Raw genomic sequence first — 22995 nt, 5'->3', positions numbered from 1 at the left:
ACACATGCACACCGCTCTGCTGTCAATCTCAGTACCTCACACACACCGCTCTGGACAGGCCTGCCCAAGCCGGACAGGCCACTCTAGGGCCCTCCAGGCTCGACTCAAAGGGCCTCCTGGAGATCCCAGCCACAGCAAATCAATACAGTCTGACTGTCATAGGTGCAGTCCCTAAAGGCACTCACACACTGTACTCAGGCACTCATCCGTTACACTCAAAACTATGTCGTAGGTGATGTCTGATCTGTACATCAGAGGAGGTTCCAGATTTGAGTTTGAGATTACGTGACGATGTGAGAGTCTGTGAGAGTTTTTTTCAGAAGGTGTGTTCCTGCTGGAAGTTGCCCATCCAGTCGAGCAGGCGGTCTAGTGATGTCACCAACGTCAGTCTGTCAGCCAGATTTGTGTAATGAGTTTTCCACTCATCATGCTGACGTAGAAAGAGAAACTCAAAATACACTTCTGTTGATTTTACCACCTTGTTCGCATGTACTCCCACAAGCTATGCAACTGGCAGGACATGTTCTGACATAATATGAGCAGGGAGACATGTGAAAAACAGGACAGACTGAAACACGGCCTAGAGCACTGCCGCTGTTAACCAGGAGCCTTGCATGCACCGCCTGCACACATGCATAGGTGCGCGTAGACACACACAGTGGCAGAATCCACTGGGAATCCGCTGAATCCATGTTCTACAGGGCTATAATTAGGTTAGTTTTTGGAGAGGGGGTTAAACAAACAGGGGCTGTGAGGTCATAGGCAGATGGAAGTGGGATATGCCTGCACTTGCTGAGTGGGCACAGAGCTCCACATGACAGGAGAGAGAGGCCCTCCGGGCGCTCAGCATGGGGAGAGCGAAGGGGGAATGGGAGGAGGAGGGGTGGTGGTGGTGGTGGTGGTGGTGGGGGGGGCCTAGCTCAGATGGCCTCACTGCCAGAACATTCAAACACAATCAATAGCACGGTCCAGCCACACACACCTTTCCCCAACACTCCTAAATCATCATTAGGCATGACATTTCTGTGCCAATCCGCAGAGATCACACAGAGGGCCGAGCTGCACTCAACTGCACTGACATGTTGGAACTTTTGCATCACTTGTTAAGCACAAGGCTCCACATTTTGGTTGAGAGTTAACCCACAGCTCCCCACGTTATCAAAGCAGCTGTGCAGGTGTGAGCCAAAGTGAGATTACATCATGTTTTAAGAGTTTGATAAAAAAGCATCAGTCCGTCTCGCCCACAGCAAACACCTCCGACACCGAGGAGCAGGAAGAGAAAAGCTGCTTAATCACAAAAAAATGAGTTGGAAAGTGTGATTAGGTGACGGGTGGCTGCTGGCACGCTAGAGTGACTTAAGACCCTGTCAGTGAATGCAGGGAGGTCTGGATAATCTTTCCCTCCACAAAGGTGCGTGGGGCTAATCCAGGCCGCTGTGTTGAGCTGTGGATCAAGTCCTACAGGGAGTGTGGGAAGGCCAGCAGGACTGCCACTGCTTCGGCCCTCTTGGTGGCCACAGATTATATTTATCCTGAGGTACGCTGCAACAGCAGGCCGGCCCATTCATATACACACACCTTTGCATTATTAGTGGCAGCCACAGTCAGTGATGTTGGGGGCTGCTAAGTTCATGAATGTGATGCAATTTCAGTAGAATTGATTATAAAATTAAATCCACTTTATAGATTTTTGCCTAAGTCATCAGTGCATTTTAAAAGAAGTAGCTCTGAGGTGGACACATCGCCACAGAGCAATTTCACACGGTTGAAATGGAAATGAGCACAAGAGAAGTTGCTCTGCACACATCACAAATTATATGACAGACTAAATTAGAGAAGCTCTCGTCAACATGCCAAATACTAAAAGGTCATTTATTACATTATTTTATATGGCAAACAGAAAGTCACACATTGTGTATAATTTGGTACATCAGTACGGACACAAAGTCAAGTCACAAAACATTTTAAAACAGGATTCAGTTTGTGGGGTATAATTATACATTTTATAATACTTTTTTACTTTACACCACTTTTAAATATGAAGTTATCTGACGATCAGATCATTTCTTTATTTGTTTAAGTGTTGTTTTTTTTGTTTCAATGAACTCATTTGTGAAAAATAGAAAAATAGTCTAACTGAATTGTTATGAAATATGAAAAACAGATTCAAACTAGCTGAAGCATCAAAGTGATGACAACCTGTGGAATTAAATAGTCTGTCTTCACCAGGTAAATACTGAAATGAGTGAGTGAAGTGGGTAAACTTAGGGAAGAAAAAGCATTACAGCTTTTGAAGGCAAAAAAATACAGTTTGCTTTGACCAACTATTTAAAAAATGAATTTAAAAGAGGGGAAAAAATGATGACTAGACTAATTCTCTATTAATGTCAAATCCAAAAATAACAAGCCTGAAAAAAAAAACGGTTTACCGGAAATATCAGATGAAAATTTAACAGGCCGAAGAATTATGTTAAATTATATTCTTAATTTTAAACATATGTTTAAAATGATACATTACATTATTTTTATTCCAGGAAAGCAACTTATAATTATTTCACCTTTGTTTAAAAAACAAATACTACAATTATTTGTATGTTCTCCATGGAAAAACATTTCATATGTTAGCAAAGTGACAATATCACGATACTTGTATTTTTCTTGATAAAATAAAATAAATGTTTTAAGCAAACATGATAAATTATTTGACCTTTACAGGATTATCATTGTGAAATAAACAGATTGCCATTCTGTGTGTTTGAAGATCTTCAAAATAACCAATTTACTGTTCAAACAACCAGAGTCATATTTCACATTTTCACAAAAGACAGAGTCATGAATCTTGTTTTGTACAAATTTATTCAGCATTTAAGAATAGAGGATGGTCTTAAAATATGTAGAAACGTCAGTTTAAATAAACCTTTTCGTTCAGGATAATGAGTAAACATGACACTGTCAAAACCATCACAGAAAATAACATTTTACAAAAACAAAAATTTAAACATTTTTTTCACGTGACAAAACATCGGGTTCACAAGCTAAAAAAAAGAACAAAAAATCTTACTATAAATAAAACTTGCGTTTGCGACCCGCACAGTCTTAACATTTCATTTTAACCTATAGGTCGTGAGGAGGAGGGGAGAAATAAAAAGAGACTACAAAATTTGGACACAGTCGAGACAACTGACATTCTACAAATTAAGTGTAAACATTTATGAAGCAACTTTTCCATCCAGCTGTTCTGAAACACACCAGCCTCTCTGAATGAGGCCACATGCCTTTTCATAGAGAGAAAATATGGCATTCATTAAAATATAGAAGTCCAATTCTTCTAGTTGATTGCTTATACTTGTGATAAAAAGCCTCTTTGCAATGCAATTTTTACTCTGATGGGCTCAACGTTCAGTTTCCATTTTAAATTCATTTAAAAATGGACAACTCATGAGATAAAATTGTTTTTTTTCTTTAGCAACCAAAAAGTTCAAGTATCCGAGTACTTTTTAAAAGTCTTTAGTGTCTCTCAGATGTGGGTGAGAGGTAGCGTGCCATTGACGCCAGTCCCTGCGCTCTGATAGTGCGGATGGACGCTGTGTAACCGGCTGCTCTGCAGAGAGCTGTGCTCCGCGCTCTCCCCGCCGGGAGGCAGGTACATGCTTATCATATCCCTCAGGTCCCCCAAACACGCCCGCTGAGAGTGGGACGTGATGGCCGGCGGCGGTGAGCTCGGCTCGGTCTTGCACACGGACGCCATGGAGCTGAGTCCCATGGCGCTGCTGCTCTGCTGTGTGTACGCCGGAGACATGCTGTAAGTGGACGCCGCGTTCATGTAGGTCTGCGCCGAGGACATCATCGGGTACTGGAGCCCCGCCATCTCGTACCGGTGCATTTGCTGGATCTGGGGGCTGTTCATGCTGTGATGCTGAGGGTACGCCAACTGGTCCTGCATGAGGGAGTACGCGCTGTTCGTCCATCCGTTCATGTGCGCGTAACCGTCCATCCGCTGCCCCACAGACACAGAGTTGTTGACGGCGTTGGCGCCTGGCGCCAGCAGCCCCCCTGGCAAAGAGTACTTGTCTTTCTTGAGCAAGGTCTTGGTCTTCCTGCGGGGACGGTATTTATAATCCGGGTGCTCCTTCATGTGCATAGCGCGCAGACGCTTGGCCTCGTCGATGAACGGCCTCTTTTCAGCGTCGGTCAGAAGTTTCCAGTCCGCACCGAGCCGCTTGCTGATCTCAGAGTTGTGCATTTTGGGGTTCTCTTGAGCCATCTTCCTCCGCTGCCCCCGGGACCACACCATGAAGGCGTTCATCGGCCGCTTCACCCGCTCCTGGTCGCTGGCACTGTTGTTCTTTGCGCCCGGCGCCGAGCCCGAGTTGGACTGCGGGAGCGGGGTCTTGAGCTCGGTTTCCATCATGTTATACATTCAGGCGGCTTTTTAGTGTTCACTCACAGGCACATAAAAAAAAAAGTTCACAAAACAGCACCAAAAGTCAAAGAGGTAGAGGTACTGACCAGTCTCATAAGAAGATGGGGAAAAAAAAACTTGCCCAAAGAGGCAAACTGTTTCTGCAGGTGCTTCTGGTTTCTCTCCGCTCAAAGCTGCTCTGTCCCCCACGGCTCTGAAACAGAAGTCTGTAAACTTCGCCAAGCTCATCTGTTAATAGGCCTAGTGGCCGGACCATGTGATGCGGATTGACAGCGTGACAATGAGGGCCGGGCAACCAATCAGCGCGCAGCTCCCGTATCCACCGCGTAACCAACCGGAGCACGCAGCGCTGTGTTTTGGTTCAGAGGAGGAGGAGAGGTAAAGTTTTTCAACAACCTGAGCGCAAAATGTTACACATTTACAACCTTTATCATGTGAGAGGAGAGGAGAAGTGAACGGAATTGTTTCTATTATCGAACAGAACATACATCCGAAATGGGGTTGTTTGTAAATGTGGGACTCATTTGAATAAAACTGAAAAAGTCAAACGTAAAAAAAAAAAGTTTTACAGACAGTACTATCCCTTATATAAAACGAACAGCAGTTTATGGAGTATTTGCTGCAGGGAAACACAAGTCTCAAGGGATCAGTGTCTCTATTAAATTAATTAGAGGCAAATCCCAACAGGCAGAAACCCACCTAACATGGGTGCAAATACTTCAAGTAAAAAGTGAAATATTGGAATAAAATGTGCCCCTAGCATTCAAAAAATCCTTTCATCTCCACCTGCTGTCAAACACGCTTTTGTTGCTTTAATCACAATTTCAAAAAATGTATTTTGTCAGCATGAAAAAATATTATTCGGGGGATTTCAATGGTCCAAAAAAACCCCAATAGATTCATTTGTAAAAGTAACAAAAAACAGATTGCCTTGAAATGTTCCATAAGAACTCATTTTGACCACCTGCTCAGAAGTTTTTTTTCCTAAATAGTTTTACAGACTTCTACTGCGCTGAATGGATGAATCTTCAAGCAACTAACCTTCAGAGGGAATTAAATCATTTGATTTCCTTCCAATATAATACAACTCCTCTGGAGGAATAATTTGTAATTGTAAATGCATTGAAATAAAACATAAGGCTGATGACTATACTGGTAAAACAAATCTTGTTTTTTTAAATTAATTAATAAATCAATATAATAATAAATAACACCAGGAGCTTTTAACCAAAATAGGCAGCAAACAGGACAGTGAACGTGTGAAATTAAACGAGCTGCAGATTACGCCAATGTGGATGTGTGCAGCGGTATTAACGGAGCCACAATGCAAAACTTTAATACATCAACGACCTCTTGTGGAGGGGACAGGACATCTCTGTAGTCCCACAGAGAAACTTTAGTTTGGGACTCTGCATTAACACACAGACAGACAGGGAGACAGACAGCTCGCTGCCCCTGTTTGCTGACTTGTTTTCTCTGTGTGGTGTTAATGGTTATTAAAATGATTGCTGCTGGAGTGGAGCTGCATTTGCATGTGTCTCCTTACAAACGAGCAGAAACCGATCGTCCGACAGCAGAGCTCACACCTGCTAATGATGATGAGCGGATCGGCCATCGAAACGACTATTAACACCTCAGTATTTACATGCAGGCTCATTCTCATATGTGCATGTTCGAGCGTTTCACCTCCCGCAGCTTTAAAGCCTAAAAAAGTGCGTGCGTCTTATGCAGTTTAAACATGCAAGCCGGGTAGAAGGAGCGCAGGCTTTTATTTTTTTAATGTTTTTAATTTGCCACCGGTGTGGAGAAAAAAATACGAGAATGCAAAACAAGTTAATTATTTACCTGAAACTCAATATCAGATCTAATTTAATGAGCAGCTTCTATTAAAATATGAGTTAATAGGATATAACAACGCGTCAGTCATTTTTCCTCAATAACGATGGAAAGTTTTCTTTTTCAAAATAAAACTAAGAAAATGTCAAAACCCGAATTTTGTTAACAATAAAATATATTAAATTTAATTTGCTTTTGCCATCTATTTATAAAAGTTATATTATGACCCAAAACAGTAAAAATAAAAAACAACAACAACAACAACAAAAAACAATTAAAATAAGATGGTGCACAAATTAAGTGTTATCTTTGAGGAAGCCGAAGGTCCCTGAGCCATATAGTTGAAGTAAATCAGCTGAAAGAAGACATCACTTCATGAATTTAATTTTCGCGTTCAATGGGGCGTTACAAACACAGCAAGAGCAATAAAACTAACGTCCAATTAGCAGCCATCTATTCTCAGGGAGCAGTTATTTGTTTATCTGGGCACATCTCAATACTGATCCGCTTGTAATCTTCTTATGGAAATGGACCGGTAGCAGAGAGAGAGAGAGAGATGGACAGAGAGAAAGAGAGAGAGTAACCCGGAGTTTGGTAATGAGGGCCTCTGTGCAGCTAATTTCCTAATTAAGGAAGCTAGGACCACCAGCACAGTCTGCTCTGATTCAGGCTGCCCAAAGGGGCTCTCAGGGGCGCGCGGCTGCAGGGTCCCACTGTTGAATGTTGGGAAATATGTGCATGTCCTGATGGGAGGATATATCCTGCATGCAAACAGATCCATAGATCATTTCATAGTTAGAAAAAAATGCATGAATTTGTGCGTAAGTTTGATCTAAAAGCACCGATTTCAGATGAGAAATTAACTGGATTTTACTAATTTTCGTTAAATTAAAAGACACATCGGATAATTACATGTTTAAATGTCACATCTATGTTTATAAAAAGCACAATATGGCGGTTAAATTTGACACGAATCCTAGAAAATAAAAGTTTTCTTAAAGAAAGGGTCTAACTGTGGCCTTTGGGCCTTCAAAATAAAACAAACAAAAATGTTAAAGTTATATTTGCAGAGAGCTTTAAGGGAATTAAAATCCATTGAGGTCGACACAAAACCACATTAATCCCACCTTTGAGTTCTCTGCATTCTTTGCTCGGCTGTCAATGGAGCTTTATGGCCAGACAGTCTGAATTAATGACGGACAAAATGCGCTCAACTTTAATATTATACGACACGACACAGGCTGCATGTCTGCCATTCAGCTGCAAATAAGTCACTGATAATAGCGCGTCATTTATTGCCTTTTTATTGCTTTTTTATTGTTATAGCGTGTTTTTTTTAAATCTCACATTTGACAATTCCCAAACAGGGCGCAGATATTGTTTAATAATCGAAAATCGCATCTCAAAGCCACAATAAACAACATTATTACCCGTGTCCATTTTAAACCCCACGACCTCCAGAATCAATAACTTTTTTTGTTTCAGCCCAGTGACTGCGGACAAGGCCTTTGAGAAACAGTAATTAACAAAGAATGGGTTTTCAATTACAGCCACAATGGAGACTGTCTCATTAAGATTTGCATGATTTTTGGACCAGGAATGCAAATGAAGATGCAATTTACGCACGGTCTGCTGTTCCCATTGTGCCGGCGTGAATGGCTGCGTCCTCCCAGTTCAACACAGGTAAAATAATATTCACGGGTCATTTAGAGGAATAAAAGTGATGCTATTATCACCTCTTTATTCCACAAAGCAGGGATAGTATTCCTGATGCTAATGTGACTTATCTGACCCACAGGAGACAAAAAATACTTAACAAAAATAGCTTAAAATGTTTAATGTCTGTGTGTAATGCAGAGTCATGGCTGAGGAAACATTTATACTCTGTCACATCTTAGGTTTTTTTCTTTTGTGTGTGTTTTTAACAAACCATTTGAACTGATATTAACTCATTTTACTAACTCTGTGTTAATTTATATCAGGGAATTATTGCAGAAGAGTCTAATAATAAATCTAAAGGCTTCTGCAAAATGCATATTTATTACTGGATGCTGCTTTTGAAAATGTAGGCATTAATATTATAAGCTAGTCTAGCAACAGGTATCATAAAAACCTAATTTTTTATTATTTATTAATACTATTTTAGAGGCTCTAAAGGGCAAATCTGAGCTTCACCTCTCGTGAGCCTTTGTTAATTTTGAAAAAATAAAAATAAAATAAAACACTTTATTTTATGTAAATTAATAATATGGGAATATTTTTGTCTGTATGATAGAAATCTTCTCTTCAGGGAGTGCGAAAAAATCTCTTTGAGAAGCAAACAACAAAGTAAAATAAGTGAAGAAAGATTGTTTTCAGCCTCATTTTCAATATGTTGAAGAATTGAATATTAATATTATAGAATGCACATTTGGTCTGAATAAAGGACGGCATGATTTGTTGAAGATTGTGTTTAGACTCTTCTGTGTGTTCACTGCCTGCTGACAGTTACTGTGTGGGCATCAGGACAGATAATTAAACGAAGGCCAGGTACTGATCTTCAAGAGAAATGGGAATCTCTTGCTCCATATCATTACTTTTTCCCCTGATTGTTCCACATAAGAGTGGCTTTATATGGAGCTTAAGTCATCATGAGAGAGAGAGAGAGAGAGAGGGAGAGAGAGAAAGAGAGAGAGAGAGTGGGTGGGAAGGGATGCAGCAGGCAAATGAATAAACTCACCAAACGTTGGGATGCAACACCGGACGATCATGTCTCACTGCGTCTGAAAGCGTCTCTAAGTTCAGTCATTAGGTGGTGGAGGGACTGTCACTCAAACCTTGAAAAGAAGCACAACACACACACACACACGTACACACACACACACACACACAGAGGACAGATGCATCGATTTTCAAGAGAGCTTTAGTGGAGTGTTGCAGGAGGACTAATGGAGAACGATGCATTCTTGCAGTTTTTCCCTGTGGTGGTGTTGGGAGTGAAGCCTGCGTGGTCACCAGCTCTGCGGAATGTCTTACTTATTGACCTCGGCTTGTAAAACAACATGCAAAAAAGCTGTTTTGCCTCCTGTAGCTGCCTGCGAAGAATGCTTCAAAACTTTCGCCTCTTTTTCTCCCCGGCAGGCCAAGCATGTCCTTCCTCATTATGTTCCTGTGTGAGCGAGGCCAAGGCTGCTGACACAGACCCAGTGTAATCTCTTTAACCCGCCACTGTCATGAGCAGACAAGGCGTGACCACCCAACACTCTGCTCCGTCTCACTTAGCCAAGGGGAATAGTTTCTCACTTCAGCACCTCTTTGGGGTTGTAGCCGCTTATCGTTTAGGGGATGCACATTTCAAACATATTTTATCAAGTGTGCTCAACACAGAAGTGCATGCAGAATTGCTCACGCACACAGCCGGGGTTAATCATTGTTACAAGACCACTTAATATAATCTTGTGCAGCAGCGTGCAGTTAAAAATTCATATACTCACTGACCCTTGGAGTTCCCATAATTGACACCAGCATTTTTTGCTGTGGTTATTGACTAATGAAGCTAGAAGCAAATGGAATTCTATCACAGGGAGAGGACACCACCGGAAGCATTTTAAAATGGATACACAATGATTATTAGCTCCTCCAAGTCATTTCTCAGACAAAGACTCTTTACGTTTACTTAGCAGATTAGGAGGAACACTCATATTAAAACATTTGGTATATGACGCGTTAAATGAAAAATAAAATACTAAATTACTGTGAATTATAAGCTCTTATCCATTCAAAGCTAATTTCAATTCAGTTTAAATTAGGCAGAAAATTTCAATAAATATGGTTTTGCTTCTGAGCCACTGAGCGAGGCTAGATTAAGCCATCTAGAGCGCAACATGATCACTCCAGTGTTTGCTCAGGAACAAAGTGTGCTGCCTAAACTTCCTCAGCTCACACTTGAACCTCTAATCTGTGCAATCTTCATTTATCCTATAGAGACATCGTATTACAACTCATTTGCTGGGTTTTTCAAGGATTTGCCGTGCGGCGGTTTTCAAAAACGAGATGCTTTTCTGAATAATACCAAATGCTGCAAACGTGCAACAAAAGAGAACGCGGTTTAAAATTAGGCCTCCGGATGCTTTTTGTGCAGCAGTGTTAAAGTTATGATAGTCTGTCAGCAAGCAGATGCCTGCTGTCTGTGAATGGCATTATCAAGCACCTCTATATGATGATCATTTTAAATACTGTTATTGCATGACTGGCTAATTACAGCACTCATTATTTTCCATGTATCTTTTGAATCATTGCCATGTTCAGTTTTTCCAAAAACAATGGAAACTTTCTCCGTTTTTTGTTTGGTAGAAAGTGCTGAATCGCCACTTTTTGCTTTGCGCCATGCCCAAGCAAGCAGCCCTCTTTTGTTTTAGGCATAATTGAGATCCCACTAATCTAGACTCTTTTTAAAAAATGAAACAGTCTCTTTGTCGAGCCTTCATTAGCTTAAGATAATATTGTGAGAATGCGCAATTAATTTGCAGTGTAACTTTAATTAATTAAATACACCCAATTTTGTAACATGATTAATGCCACGAAGTTGTTATCTGTATTCTCCTCCAAAATGAATATGTAACAGCGATACGGCGCCCAGCATTAATTGCAGAAATTGGGGCTTTTAAGAAGCCAAAACTAGGTTAGGTAATTATAAGAGGTAATTTATTAAATCTTAAATAAAGAAACAAACAAGCATAAATTGATATATAAATCATGAGTACCATTGTGTTTAATCTGGCTGCGATTTGGGAGAAAATGACAAATCTTTGTTGCGTGCAGAGCACTTGATAAAGCAGATAGTGGTCATAAATTTAGTCCCAGTCAAGGTCTCATTAAACGAGGCATAATTTAATTAAGAGTTAGCCATCGCCCTCTAAATATATTAATTACCTTGAGCATGACGAGATGAGTGCGGTGATTATTGCCTATTTCATTAGAGTGAGTCTTCAGGGAGAAGAGCAAACTAAGGTGGGGAGCCGACTGTGTTGACAAGATAATGGATGGGCTGGTCCGAGATGAATTTGGTCACCTTGCGTTGGGTTGAGCTCAGAGGAGGTGAGACAGAGGACAGCACAGGTCCTCGACAAGGTGGGGAGTCTCCACTCTGTTTACTGGGACTGAGAGAGCTTTCAGGTGAGTGTTTGAACAAGGCAAGGCAAGTCCCGATCACTTCAGAATTTTTTTTTTTTACAGTATTAATTATTAGATAAAGAAGCTATGACTAAATGATGAAAAAAAAGAGTATGTAAAAAAGAGTAAAGAGTCAGTTTAGGATAAATAATCAACATTAAACATTTGCTTTCCAGTGTGACAAACAAATCCAAATATCATCAAATTACATGCTGGAGTTGATATTTTCTAAATATTTACATTTCTAATGACTGACCTAGACACTCGACCTATAATAGAGGCTTAGACATACCAGTATTGACGATAACCATGATATTGAAAGAAATAAAAATGTATATTGTGTTAATTATACACATATCTATTTATCTAGTGTAAATAATTAAATGGCTCTTAAATTTTTTGCACTTCTTAATTTTTCTTTCATTTTGGTTTTTACATTTACATGCCAAAACAGGGACAAAACACCCAAAAAATTAAATTAAGAGATTAATTTGACTGACAGCATTTTTAAAAATATATATAAATATTGAGATATCGTTATTGTGGATTGATAATCATGTTGTGAAAATCTGATATTGTGAGACTCCTATTCTATATTTCTATGGTTGTTGTTAACCTTTCTTGTTTCTTGCTGTACCCTCCGAATATAGTGTACAAAAGATTTTTTTTAAAGAAAAGAAGACATGAACGCATTAAAAATAACAGTTAAAATCATTATTGATATAATGTAACTGCTAAACTGAGAGCGTTTGCTTAAGTTCCCAGCAGCTCCATTGACTGCCGTGCTCTTATGTACTTTTACGTTTTGCTTATATCAACTTTTCACTAACACAGTTAACAAAGAGACACACACACACACACACAAACACACACACACCACACACACCACAACACACACACACACACACACACAGAAAGCCGAGGAGTGCAGAGGCGATGGCTCATTGCCCCATAGACTGATATGTCAATGAAACATACAAGATGTTGCCGCTGCATTGGAGCGATTTCCAGCCTCGCTCCTGTCCTGGCTGACAGCAGGACAAAGAGCCTAAGCTACTATTATCTGCAAGCAAGCTCTCATTCTTGCTCTCATCTTTCTCTTCATTTGCACAAACATAGATGTGCATGCTTGTGCAAACACACGCAGCTCAGCAGAAAGTTGCAAATGCATCCAGTGTGCATATCAGACCGGCCGGGGGGGACAAACCTTTGATTGTAGGGGGATTCGAACATTGTTAAAGTGTCTGGTGTATGCCCTTATATATAGCAAATAAAAGAGGTCGGGCTTTCTGAGTGTGTCAGTATTTTTGCAACAGGCCAGAAGACTTGTGGCAGTTTACACAAGTTATTATTCTCAAACTTCATCTGTTCTGTTGTCTTTTTTTAAGTCTTCCGATCAGAATGACATCTAAACCAAAAGGTGACCTCACATGTATTTAAAAAGAAATGATTTCCGCAGGTAAAGTCTGACAGTCTTAACAAACAAACACATGGACAGAGACAGTAAACACAGAGCTCCCTGCACCATCTCCCTAAACGCCCCCTCCCTCTTCTCTCCTCTCCTCTCTTTACTACTAACCTCCTCCCACTCTGGCCAGAAAATTGAGGACACTCACCAAGGTCTGACTGGTCCCAAGGCTGCTGCTGCTGCTGCCGCTTCCCAATCTCTCTGTTAGACACACCTTCAACAGCTGGCTGTCAGCAGGGCCAGGAGCAGGACCGGCCACTGGAAGATAGCAGGGTCGTCCACGAGCCCAGAGCCTCAGCCCAGACTCCAAGCAGGGCCATTCAGACGGCACCACCAGCACCATGGCAGCTCCCAGAGCTGAAGAGAAATATAAAGAGCAAGAGAGAGCCGGGCAGTCACTGGTGTGGTAGTGCACACTGCAGCTGAGCTCTCCCTGCTCTGGGACCCATCTCATTCAGCCAAGATTGCTTCATACAAAAGTTGACAATGCACCAGTGAAAGCCATTGTTGATATTCAACATTTTTTAAATAGCTGAGCAGAATAGACAACATGGCAGGCTGCAAAACTTGGCAAGGGAAACTGACCTGGAGCTTCCCGTTTGAAAGGGTTGCCACGCTGGGTGAGAGGAGAGAGGGCTATTGTGTTAAAAAAAAAAAAAAGAGAGGGAGAGCTGGTGTGAAAGAGCTCAAAAAACAAAACATCTCCCATCCCGCGAGAGCAGAGTACAATGCTTTCTGTGCAGCAGGAAGAGGACAATCACCTCACACGGTCACAAGCATATACACATTACCAAGACGTGGCGAAACAATGACATCAATGCAATCAGATCCGTTTTAAAACAGGATATTAGATTTCTGACTCTGGAACCAAACAAGGATGCCCCAACATATAGAGTTGTTCCAACATATAGAGTTGTACCAAAATATATCTGAGAGGACATGTGTCAAGCCCAGTAGCTAAATATTACTATGATTCACTCTCTGTGTTTTGGCTCGGCTAACATCCAGAGGAATGTCTTCCACAGGGCCATCTATTCCTCTAATGTTGCACAGATGAGGACGATACTGCCCGACACCACTAATGGTGTTCAGTTTCTGTCATTGTCAAGCTGACAAGCGTGCAGATTGATATGGATATTTAAGAAGCCTTTAAGCCTCCATATGTCAGAGCATCACAGGGCCGCTCGTGCCTCAGAAGCTATCAAAACATCTCATGTAGTGTATGTGGGGTGTGTGTGGTGTGTGTGGTGTGGTGTGTGTGTGTGTGTGTGTGTGGTGGCCCTGAGGCAGCTCCCAGTATTGTGTTTCATGCATCCTCGTGTCTCTCAGCAGGAAGCAGGGTGGGAATGACTTATGTGGATTTTAAAAGCCCTGAAGGAAACAGCTGTAATACCTGAGACCCTTCCCATCCAGCACAACACAAACCCTTCCCTCATTTAGTAACAGATCACACTACTGTAAACTCAAAGTAACTAAAATCTACTTCATATTCTAGTAATTTAATCTAATAAACCAGCAGCACTACATCTAATGCAACAAAGGCAACAAATGGCCAATAAAAACCCCACAGGGCTTCAGTTTACAATGATAAATTGCAAATCCTCCTCTTGAGATGCTGAACCTTTTTATTATTTGGTAAATTACTCAAATTATAAATCAATTTTTTTAATTCTGTCTATATCAACTTTGCTTACTCAGTGTTCTCATATGCCTCAATGCAATGCTGCAAAAAAATAACTTTTTTCCTCCTTAAAGTATTTATTTTTTGTCTTCCCCCTGCCAAAAACCAAGCTTGCACATTTGATGACAAAATACAGATAGGACCATAATATACATTGCGCTTGCCAAAAACTCATTCACGGATGCATCAGACACAGATTACATTACAGTGGAGGTCGACTAATCAGCTTCTTGATCAATGAAAAAATGATTGCCAACTATTTTGATCATTGATTAATCGTTAAAGCAATTTCTCCTGTAAATATATCTGAAAATGCTGTTTTCAGCCTCTCAAATGTTTAGATTTTCTGCTTGAACTGAACCTATTTGGGTTTTGGACTGACAAAATAAGGCATTTATAAACATTAACAAGAAAATGGGATGGACTTTTTTTCTCTTTTTTTTCTGACATTTTATAGACAAAACAATCAAGAATATAAATCAGTAGATTAATTGACAATGAAAACAATCATAAATTGCAGCACTAGATTAGACTCATACAGAAAAGACTACTTTGCTGTCAAACCTCTCATCAACAACCTGTTAAAACTCTGATAACAGAAATCCAAATTGACTTATTCGGTATTTGGTAAAATAATTTTGTCAACAACAACAACACAAATATAGTGCTGAAGAAGATTCTTTGCATTTGATTATGTGTTATAGCGGGGCTGACACAATGTCTCACAAAGTTATGCACCACTTTCTGTTGATGACTAGTGAAACATGTTATGAGCTCAAATATATTATATAAAATAGATACAAATAAGAAACACCTGAAGGATAAAGCTGATAAAACAACATGAAGTATGTCTTTTGAGCTGCGGAACAGAGCTCAGTCTCTCCATCACCCCAAAACAAAACATGAGTAATTATTTCACCTCAAACACGACCACAGCGTCACAAACTGGAGGACTTGAGTAACAAAATCTGCGAGTGTTGTTCCGCAGTGTCCTCGCTTCCTCAAAGCCTGATCTGTGTATGTGAGAAGAAGTAAAGGCGCTGGGAGAAACAGGAGCGGCCTGGCCCTTTGACATGGGCAGGCTTGGAGTTGGAGATGTATAATTACACTGAGCAGAGAGAAATTACAGCTCTGAGAAAGAAGGCAGGGCCCACATAATCTTATAGGTGTGTCAGTGCTTGGCTGCAGGATGGAGAGAGTCAGAGAAAGAGAGAGAGAGAGAGAGGGAGAGGGAGAGAGAGAGAGAGAGAGAGAGGGAGAGGGGGGGGGGACCTGTGGCGTCTTTACTGGAAATCCACGTCAGCGCCACCCATCACACACTATTAGCTGCCATCAAAGCTCTAATTTTACTCTAGCATTACACCCCGCTCCCTGTAGCCACCTCCCTCCCCTGCTGCTCTGGATGGTGCAGCCTGGTGGGAAAACGACATTCAATCCGCTGTCTGCCCCATTCAGGCCAAATTGGCAAATGACAGCTCTCCGCCTCTCAGATTTCGGGAAGTGAAAGGTACTACCGCCACCATCGGCCAAAAGCTGTTGGTGGAGGAAGGAGGAGGAGGTGGAGGTGGAGAGAGTGCAAGGGGGAGATCGAGGACCGGCGAGGCCGAGGAGTGGACCGAGGTGGGTTAACAGCCTCCCTTGTCCTCCTCTGTGGTGACGGTGCTGGACAGAGAACACAGAGAAAAGAGAGAAGAATGCCTACTCAGCAGATCAAAGGAACTTCCCTGAGTCCAATGGGAAAAGTTGACCCCAATCCCCTAATCACCCACTTTACCACCCCGGGCCGAGCTGTGCGGGCAGATGGGAATACAGCATTTGCCCTCATGGAGGTCAACAGCAGCGAGAAGGCAGCACACAGAGCTGAATCTGTGCCTTAAAACCAGCTTTTAAAACTCTTCTGGATGCATTGAAATAAAAAAAGCTGCAGAAATAAAGACAACAAAACGTCTTGGGTCTGATAAGCTGCACAAAAAAAGAAACTTTCAATCAAATATTGGGAACATGCAGCACTACTCGACACACATGCACAAACAACAAGGTCTTTCATCAGCGTTTTACCATGACACACAGGGAAAAGACACAGAACATATTGTGTTAGACACTAACTGGCCGCCGACTGAATGGTACTCTTACTGCTAATTAAGTGCTAATGGCAGTTCCCCCTGCAGAGAATACTAATTAATGCTCCATTCTTCTGCAGGCTGAGCGCGTACTCCACCGCGGCCTAATGAGGGGAGGCAGGTACGTCTTCTCCCAGGCTGGGTTAATAAGCACAACACAGTGGGGTCTGAGTAGAGAGGGCCATACCAGGGGGCTGCTTCCTGTTCCCTAATCTTAACAGACCCCCCTCAGAACACACACAATGAGCCACAGAGGTAATGAAAGGATTTGTCCCTTAAACTCGGAAAATAGGCCAGACTGTGCGCCCATGTGGATAACACCTAAAAGTTTTGGTGTCTGTGCGAATGTGACATTAACATGGAGGGAAGTCTATATTTAAAAAATATACGACAACAAATCCACCTGTTCACTTATAGAAAGTGGCATATCTTCTTCTTTCAGACAAAGACGTGGTGTTTTATTTCAACAGATACTGATAATGAACTGCTTCTCAAGGCCAATGCCAATAAGTTAACTGCCAATTTCACTTAAAAATAAATTCATAATCTGTATGTTTATGCACACATGAGAATAAGATGTAGTGAATAAAGATGTGAATTTATTAATCAATTACTGTTGTGTCTACACAACCAATCTTACTCAAAACATGTTCCTTTTTTTATGAGTAAAGCACGTCAAAAACACACATTGTCTTTTAAAGAGCATTTTGACAAGGAATTCAAGTTAAATACTTTGACATAATGTTAAGGTAATGAATACTTTAAACTGCTAACAAACCAAGGCCACTTATTGCATTAGTGTTTAAATGCTGCACTTAAGAAAAAAAATACAATGAATCAAAACAATTTGTCTAATACAATCAGCTGATAATCAAATATAATTAAATTATTGGAATAAAATTAAAAATGTCCCAATATCCGCCGATAATGTATTGGTGACGATATATACCGTGCATCCCGAACATATTTGTGAACATTTGGTGGAACTGTGTCCATATTTGTGACTGTGTATAACTATTGTATGTATGCACTATTTGTGCCCAGCAATAAAAGTATATAAAGTACTTGGAAAACTGATTTCTGACACTGAATACTATTTCATATTGGGTATGTCTTCCTGTGTGTCTTCCTACAGAATTAGGAGCTAGAAACTGCTGATGTCTCTTAGAAAACAACTTCTATTTTATATAGTTTCCAGCTGCCTGAGAATATGCACGGCAGAAAAATAAATAAATACATTACCTGTTTGGATGCAGAAAGCCTGGGAATCAGATTCAAAGTGCTGAAGAATGAATGGATGTGCGAGTATGCGGGTGCGTGCATGAGCGTAAACATAGATTGAGGATGGTATTGGAATTACCTGAGTGAGATAATGGTGGTGCATTAGATTAACTTTCAGTCCTTAAATGCAACACATTTAGGCAATCTTGTCCCCCAAAAACATGTCAATGTCTGAAAGGCCTCCCTCTCGCTATCAGGAGCCTCTGGTCCCCCACACTGATGCAGCTGGCAAGGCGCTACCGTCGACAGTCAAAACGCAGCGCCAGATCTAGTTATAAAATAATTGAATTTTCATATCAGAGGGGACCAGAGTCCCAGCAGACAATAGGACTGCTGAGTCCTCTCTGATATTGGCTCAGGCCCTTTGCCATGCGCATGAAATCAGTATGTTAATGTTCCAGGGTTTTCTTTTTTTAAGGGCACTTGTGCTCTCGCAATGTACTACCGATGCGGTTTCAAAAAATTGCAACTATTGATAAGTAGGCAGCCAGCAACCCCCTCGACCCCTCCTCCCACCCAACATGCCCACCCCCGCCTCCCCCCAACCCACCGAGGCTCTAGACGTTCTCGCACCCCCATCCTCCCCCATTATTAAAATTGTAATTTATTTTTCTAAATCAGAATGACAGCTTGCTTTCTTTTCTCTGCAGCAGGCAGTGAATCACCGAGCTTTAATTACTTTCGTAACTTCGCTGACCCTGTGAGCGTGCTGCTCTGCCAGAGAAAATGGGACCTCCAACAAAGGCCCTCCACAACCACAGCCGCCTTCGGTTCATTCAAAATGCGAAAATTTATCAAACTACGGATTTTATAAGATTTTGTTAACATTTCACCTCCTATCTTTTTCACACTCCCCCAAAACACCCCCGCTTGCAACAGTTCTGCACTCCCAATCTCCCGGCCCACCTCGTAAAGAAACTCAGTGCACTAAACAACCTTATTTCAACTCTCCCTCTTGCCTTCTCCCGTGCGCTTGTGTCGACTCGATAGGGTCCCTTCAGGTCAAAGCAGCCAGAGGTCACGCTATCATCAGTGACTCCCTCATATCCAGGCCGTGGCCTCTGCAGCAGGGAGACACACAGCGCGGGGTCCTGAGGCCACAAAGCACAGATCAACAGGGATGAACGCTACATTTGATCACTTCACAGATCTTTGGCCTGCAGACACCGGGGGTCAAGCTTTATTCAGCGTGGCCGTCAGAGTCTATCACACAGCCATCCGCGGCCTTTTCTGACCACGGGGTCAGGAGTCGCCTCGGTGTTTAAAAGCATCCCTGAAGCCGTCACATGGATCATGGCCGTGGCGCTGATGTGTGAGAGGCATGTGTGACTTTTAAGCTGAACTGGAGGAAGGTTTAAGATTCTGCCCTCCTCTGCTTTGTTGCTGCAAAGTTCAGGCATGTTTCTTGTTCGCCAACAGATCCCTATTTGCTTCACATTATTCCCTCCGCCTGATTTATTAAAGAAGCTAATATGTTGTAATCCCCCGCTATCGCTCTCACCTTCTCACTGGCACACCTCTGTTTTGGGCTGTGCCACTGTGTGAACCAGGGGTGCGCAGGCACCGTTGGTCTTTTGCTGACTGCCTGATAATTGAATGAGCGATTATCCCTCCCATTAATAGACAATGATACAGAAAGCACTGCCATATGTACGGAATATTAATGAGTGGCTGCAGCGGCCTAGATAAGAGAAGCGCCATGCAGTTGCTGTAATAGGGGTTAAAACAATTTGCCCCCCACCACCCTAACCCTCCCCACTCACTCACACACACACACACACACACACACACATCAGCTCCCATGCTTTCCACTATGCTAATCCTCCATCCGCACCAACTAAGCAGGCTGCCACCAACCAACCACCCCCCATGGCCTGGGCTTGTGCTTGGCGCTGACCTCGCTGCTGCCAAGGCCGACCCGCCATTGTGTGAGAGTGTGAGCAGGGTCACCCAACAACAGAATGGCATGCTAATGATGGGAAGCAGTGGGTGTTTAGTATTTATGGTATGAGATGTTTTGCAACAACAGACTTGGAAACACATTTTCTGGACAAAAAAAAAAAAATCACAACCATGTTTTTTTGTCTTCAATATAAAAATGTCGATAAAATTATACTTGTGAAGCGCTTTTACGTAATCTGATGTATAAATTTATGAGTCGCCTTGTACAGTCTGAAAATAATGTGATCGTTGCTCTTACTAATCCTCAGGTTAGCTCCACCCGCCTCTCCTCAGTATATTGGAGACACTGGCGTAACAGTTTATTTTGGTCTGTCTGAAGATCATCTTTTTGTATTTTTTGGTTTCTGTCACATTTGTTGTCTGCTGTTTAATTTATTTATTTATATTGTTCCTGTTTTTAATATCTGTCTCCTATGGACCCTAAGTCTTGAATAAAATTTGATTGATTGATATATATTTTTCTGTACCATTTATATCACAATGTCGTCAAATAAAACAGCAGCCAAACTGCATTATGGAAATATTTACAGGCGAAGATTTAGGTTCTGATCCTTGGGAGCACATGGGAGTGAATCATAGAGGCGCAGTTTGCTAACATGATCTGTGGAGTCTACAAAAATAGGTTTTACCTTGTGGTTCTTTAATATAGACAATTTATCTATTTAATAACCAGAAAACATGCTATAGCCTGCAGTGAGGTATTGAGTATTGGTCGACATATGATTTTATCAACCAAGATGCTAGAATAAATGTTAACATTTCAAGTTTCTGCAAACTACAGATATGCAGAATTTCTTCAGTTCTTAAGCAGGATTGTCTGAATGCTGCAACCTGTTCTCGTTGTGACACGTGGTGACCGCTTCTTTAAACATGCTGCAAACATGTGACAACCACAATATGTTGTAAACATGTTACAATTGGTGTTTTAAAAAACTTAAATAACACTTTGGTGAAGTTTAAGCTCAAAAGAACAGGGTAGCCCAGAAGAATTGTGATTCCGGACAAAACTTCCAACAACAGAACACCAGTCTTCCGGTTTAAGTCCCGGGTTTAAGTTCCCGCCCATGCAACATCGCGATTAAAAGAAATAAAGGGATCGTGGTGAATTTCCATTATTGGGATAATCATGAATATCAAAACTGATTTGAAAAAGCAGTCTAGCTTGCTAGACTACACTTGCTTTGATTTCATGATTTTTTTAAAAATTGCCATAAAGTTATAACTCTATACTAAGCAGTGAGGTCCCTCTCTTCCTATCAGTGTCTGGCTGCTCTGATGATGGCAAATTGACTGCAGTTTAAAACTGTTTTTTCTATGACCCTAACATTTTTTTGGGCCACATTTCATGCAGTTTAAATAGTTAGAATAGTAGAAATTGTTTTATTTGACTGAAAATGTGTCTAAATTGATGCATGTTTTAGTTCCATTTTAAGAGTTTTAAGCATATTTTGATGATTATAGGATATATATAGGATAATATCATTAATCACAATAATTTCAGCCAAGATAATCAATAAAAAAATGTCATATCATCTCATGACTTATATCTGATAATACATGTCTATATGTCTAATGTCTATTATATTGTTATGTAGATATAAAAGTGAACGACATCGGCCCTGTTTATTAGCTTCATCTCACTGTTTCACTGCTGAATCTGTCTTCATCTTCTTGCTGTCACTGCTAAAGTGTTTTTTTTTTTTCAGGTAAAGTAAAGATGCAAGAGCAGCTGAAGCCGGCGGCGCCACAAAGGCCCCTCCAGCATCACCTCCATCAAATTTCATTAAAGGTCGCAGCGAGTCGGGCAGGTGAAACAGTTGGGGCACACTTCTATATGAATCACCATGCCAATCAATATCTAACATCTATTAGCATTGGAAAGCAATATTTCCCCTTTTACCTTGCAATAATTGTGCTTAATGCTGTGAAGTACCTTATCATAGGTCTGACGGCAAAAGAAAGGCCGGTTTCCATGGTGACTGTGAAAGCCATTGGTTTCCTTTTCAGCAGAATAATGAACTTCTCTCCTCTGTGTGTCACTCTTCCACTCCACTCTCAGCCTCTTCGATTAAATTGAAGTCCACGCGTCCTTGAAATCCCTCGTCTCTGCCTGATAATTTGCCAAACAAGAGAAAAACACAGAAAAAATGTTCCAAGGCTCAACAAATGCATCACTTTAGGCCGAGGCGTGGGCGCAGCTCACAATCAATATGCAGTGTATTTTTGTTTTGGTGAGATTTACTAACAGGAATATGTCTTCTTAATTAAAAGTGAATACTTCTATCTGTGCAGTTACATTTTAAAACTTTAATGACTGAATGGTTTAAGGTGACATTTCCCTTGACTCTGTTTAGTTGACGTGGTTGTGAGATGATAATATATTAAATTAAAATAGAAAGCTTTTATTCATGGTCCTCTAAGATTAAACAACTCTAAAATAGTGGGTTTTAAACAGAACAAAAATAGATTGAAAGACATTTATAATCAGCTGAAATTACTTTTCTTTTAGTTACAGTTTTGGTATTTTGAATTGAAATGCTTTAAAGATGCCTTTTGCTACAGGTAAAGACTTTAAGATGATGAGAAAGTCAGGATAACACGAGATACAGTGTCACATTCAGTAATGATGGATGCATGGAGCTGAATAGACTTCTCACAACGTGCTCCACAGCCAAGTTAGTTTCTCTATATTTCTCTAAGAAGGTAAAAAAAAAAACTTGCTCATCTCCACCAAACACCGTGAATCCGATCATTGATTGCACTCGCTATCCACAGCGTCCTTGAGCACAGACATCCTCACTGCCCGAGGACATCAAGTGCGCGCTGTTGTCTGCACGATGGTCGATTAAAGGCAGAAAAACCCCTGCAACTTATTCAGGTAAAGCTGAGACACACACAGGTCCACAGAAACCCATCACATCTATCTATCTGTCTGTCTGTCTGTCTGTGTTTAAAGAATAAATATGGCATAAACATTGCATTCCTTTGGTATTTTAATACGATTTTCTACATTATTTCTCATTATAATTAATTACAATTGATATAAGTATTTTAAGATTTTTTAAAATGTCTT

General features: G+C 41.1%; 1 protein-coding gene across 1 annotated transcript; it reads right to left on the bottom strand.

Annotated features, from left to right (window-relative positions):
* Positions 1-2960: 2960 nt before the first annotated feature.
* sox3 (SRY-box transcription factor 3) lies at positions 2961-22023 on the bottom strand. Its single transcript, XM_059346586.1, has 3 exons — positions 21856-22023; positions 8979-9075; positions 2961-4772 (listed from the first exon to the last, which is right to left on the bottom strand). The coding sequence occupies exon 3, from the start codon at positions 4418-4420 to the stop codon at positions 3518-3520; it is 903 nt and encodes a 300-aa protein (XP_059202569.1). The 5' UTR covers positions 4421-4772; positions 8979-9075; positions 21856-22023; the 3' UTR covers positions 2961-3517.
* Between the last annotated feature and the right edge of the window lie 972 nt (positions 22024-22995).

The sequence above is a fragment of the Centropristis striata genome, chromosome 12 (genome assembly GCF_030273125.1).
Source record: "Centropristis striata isolate RG_2023a ecotype Rhode Island chromosome 12, C.striata_1.0, whole genome shotgun sequence".
Taxonomy (NCBI): domain Eukaryota; kingdom Metazoa; phylum Chordata; class Actinopteri; order Perciformes; family Serranidae; genus Centropristis; species Centropristis striata.
This window is presented reverse-complemented; position numbering and strand designations above follow the sequence as displayed.

Bases quoted from the DNA above. Each gene is read 5' to 3' on its own strand.
- sox3 (XM_059346586.1), bottom strand. From the start codon at position 4,420: ATGTATAACATGATGGAAACCGAGCTCAAGACCCCGCTCCCGCAGTCC.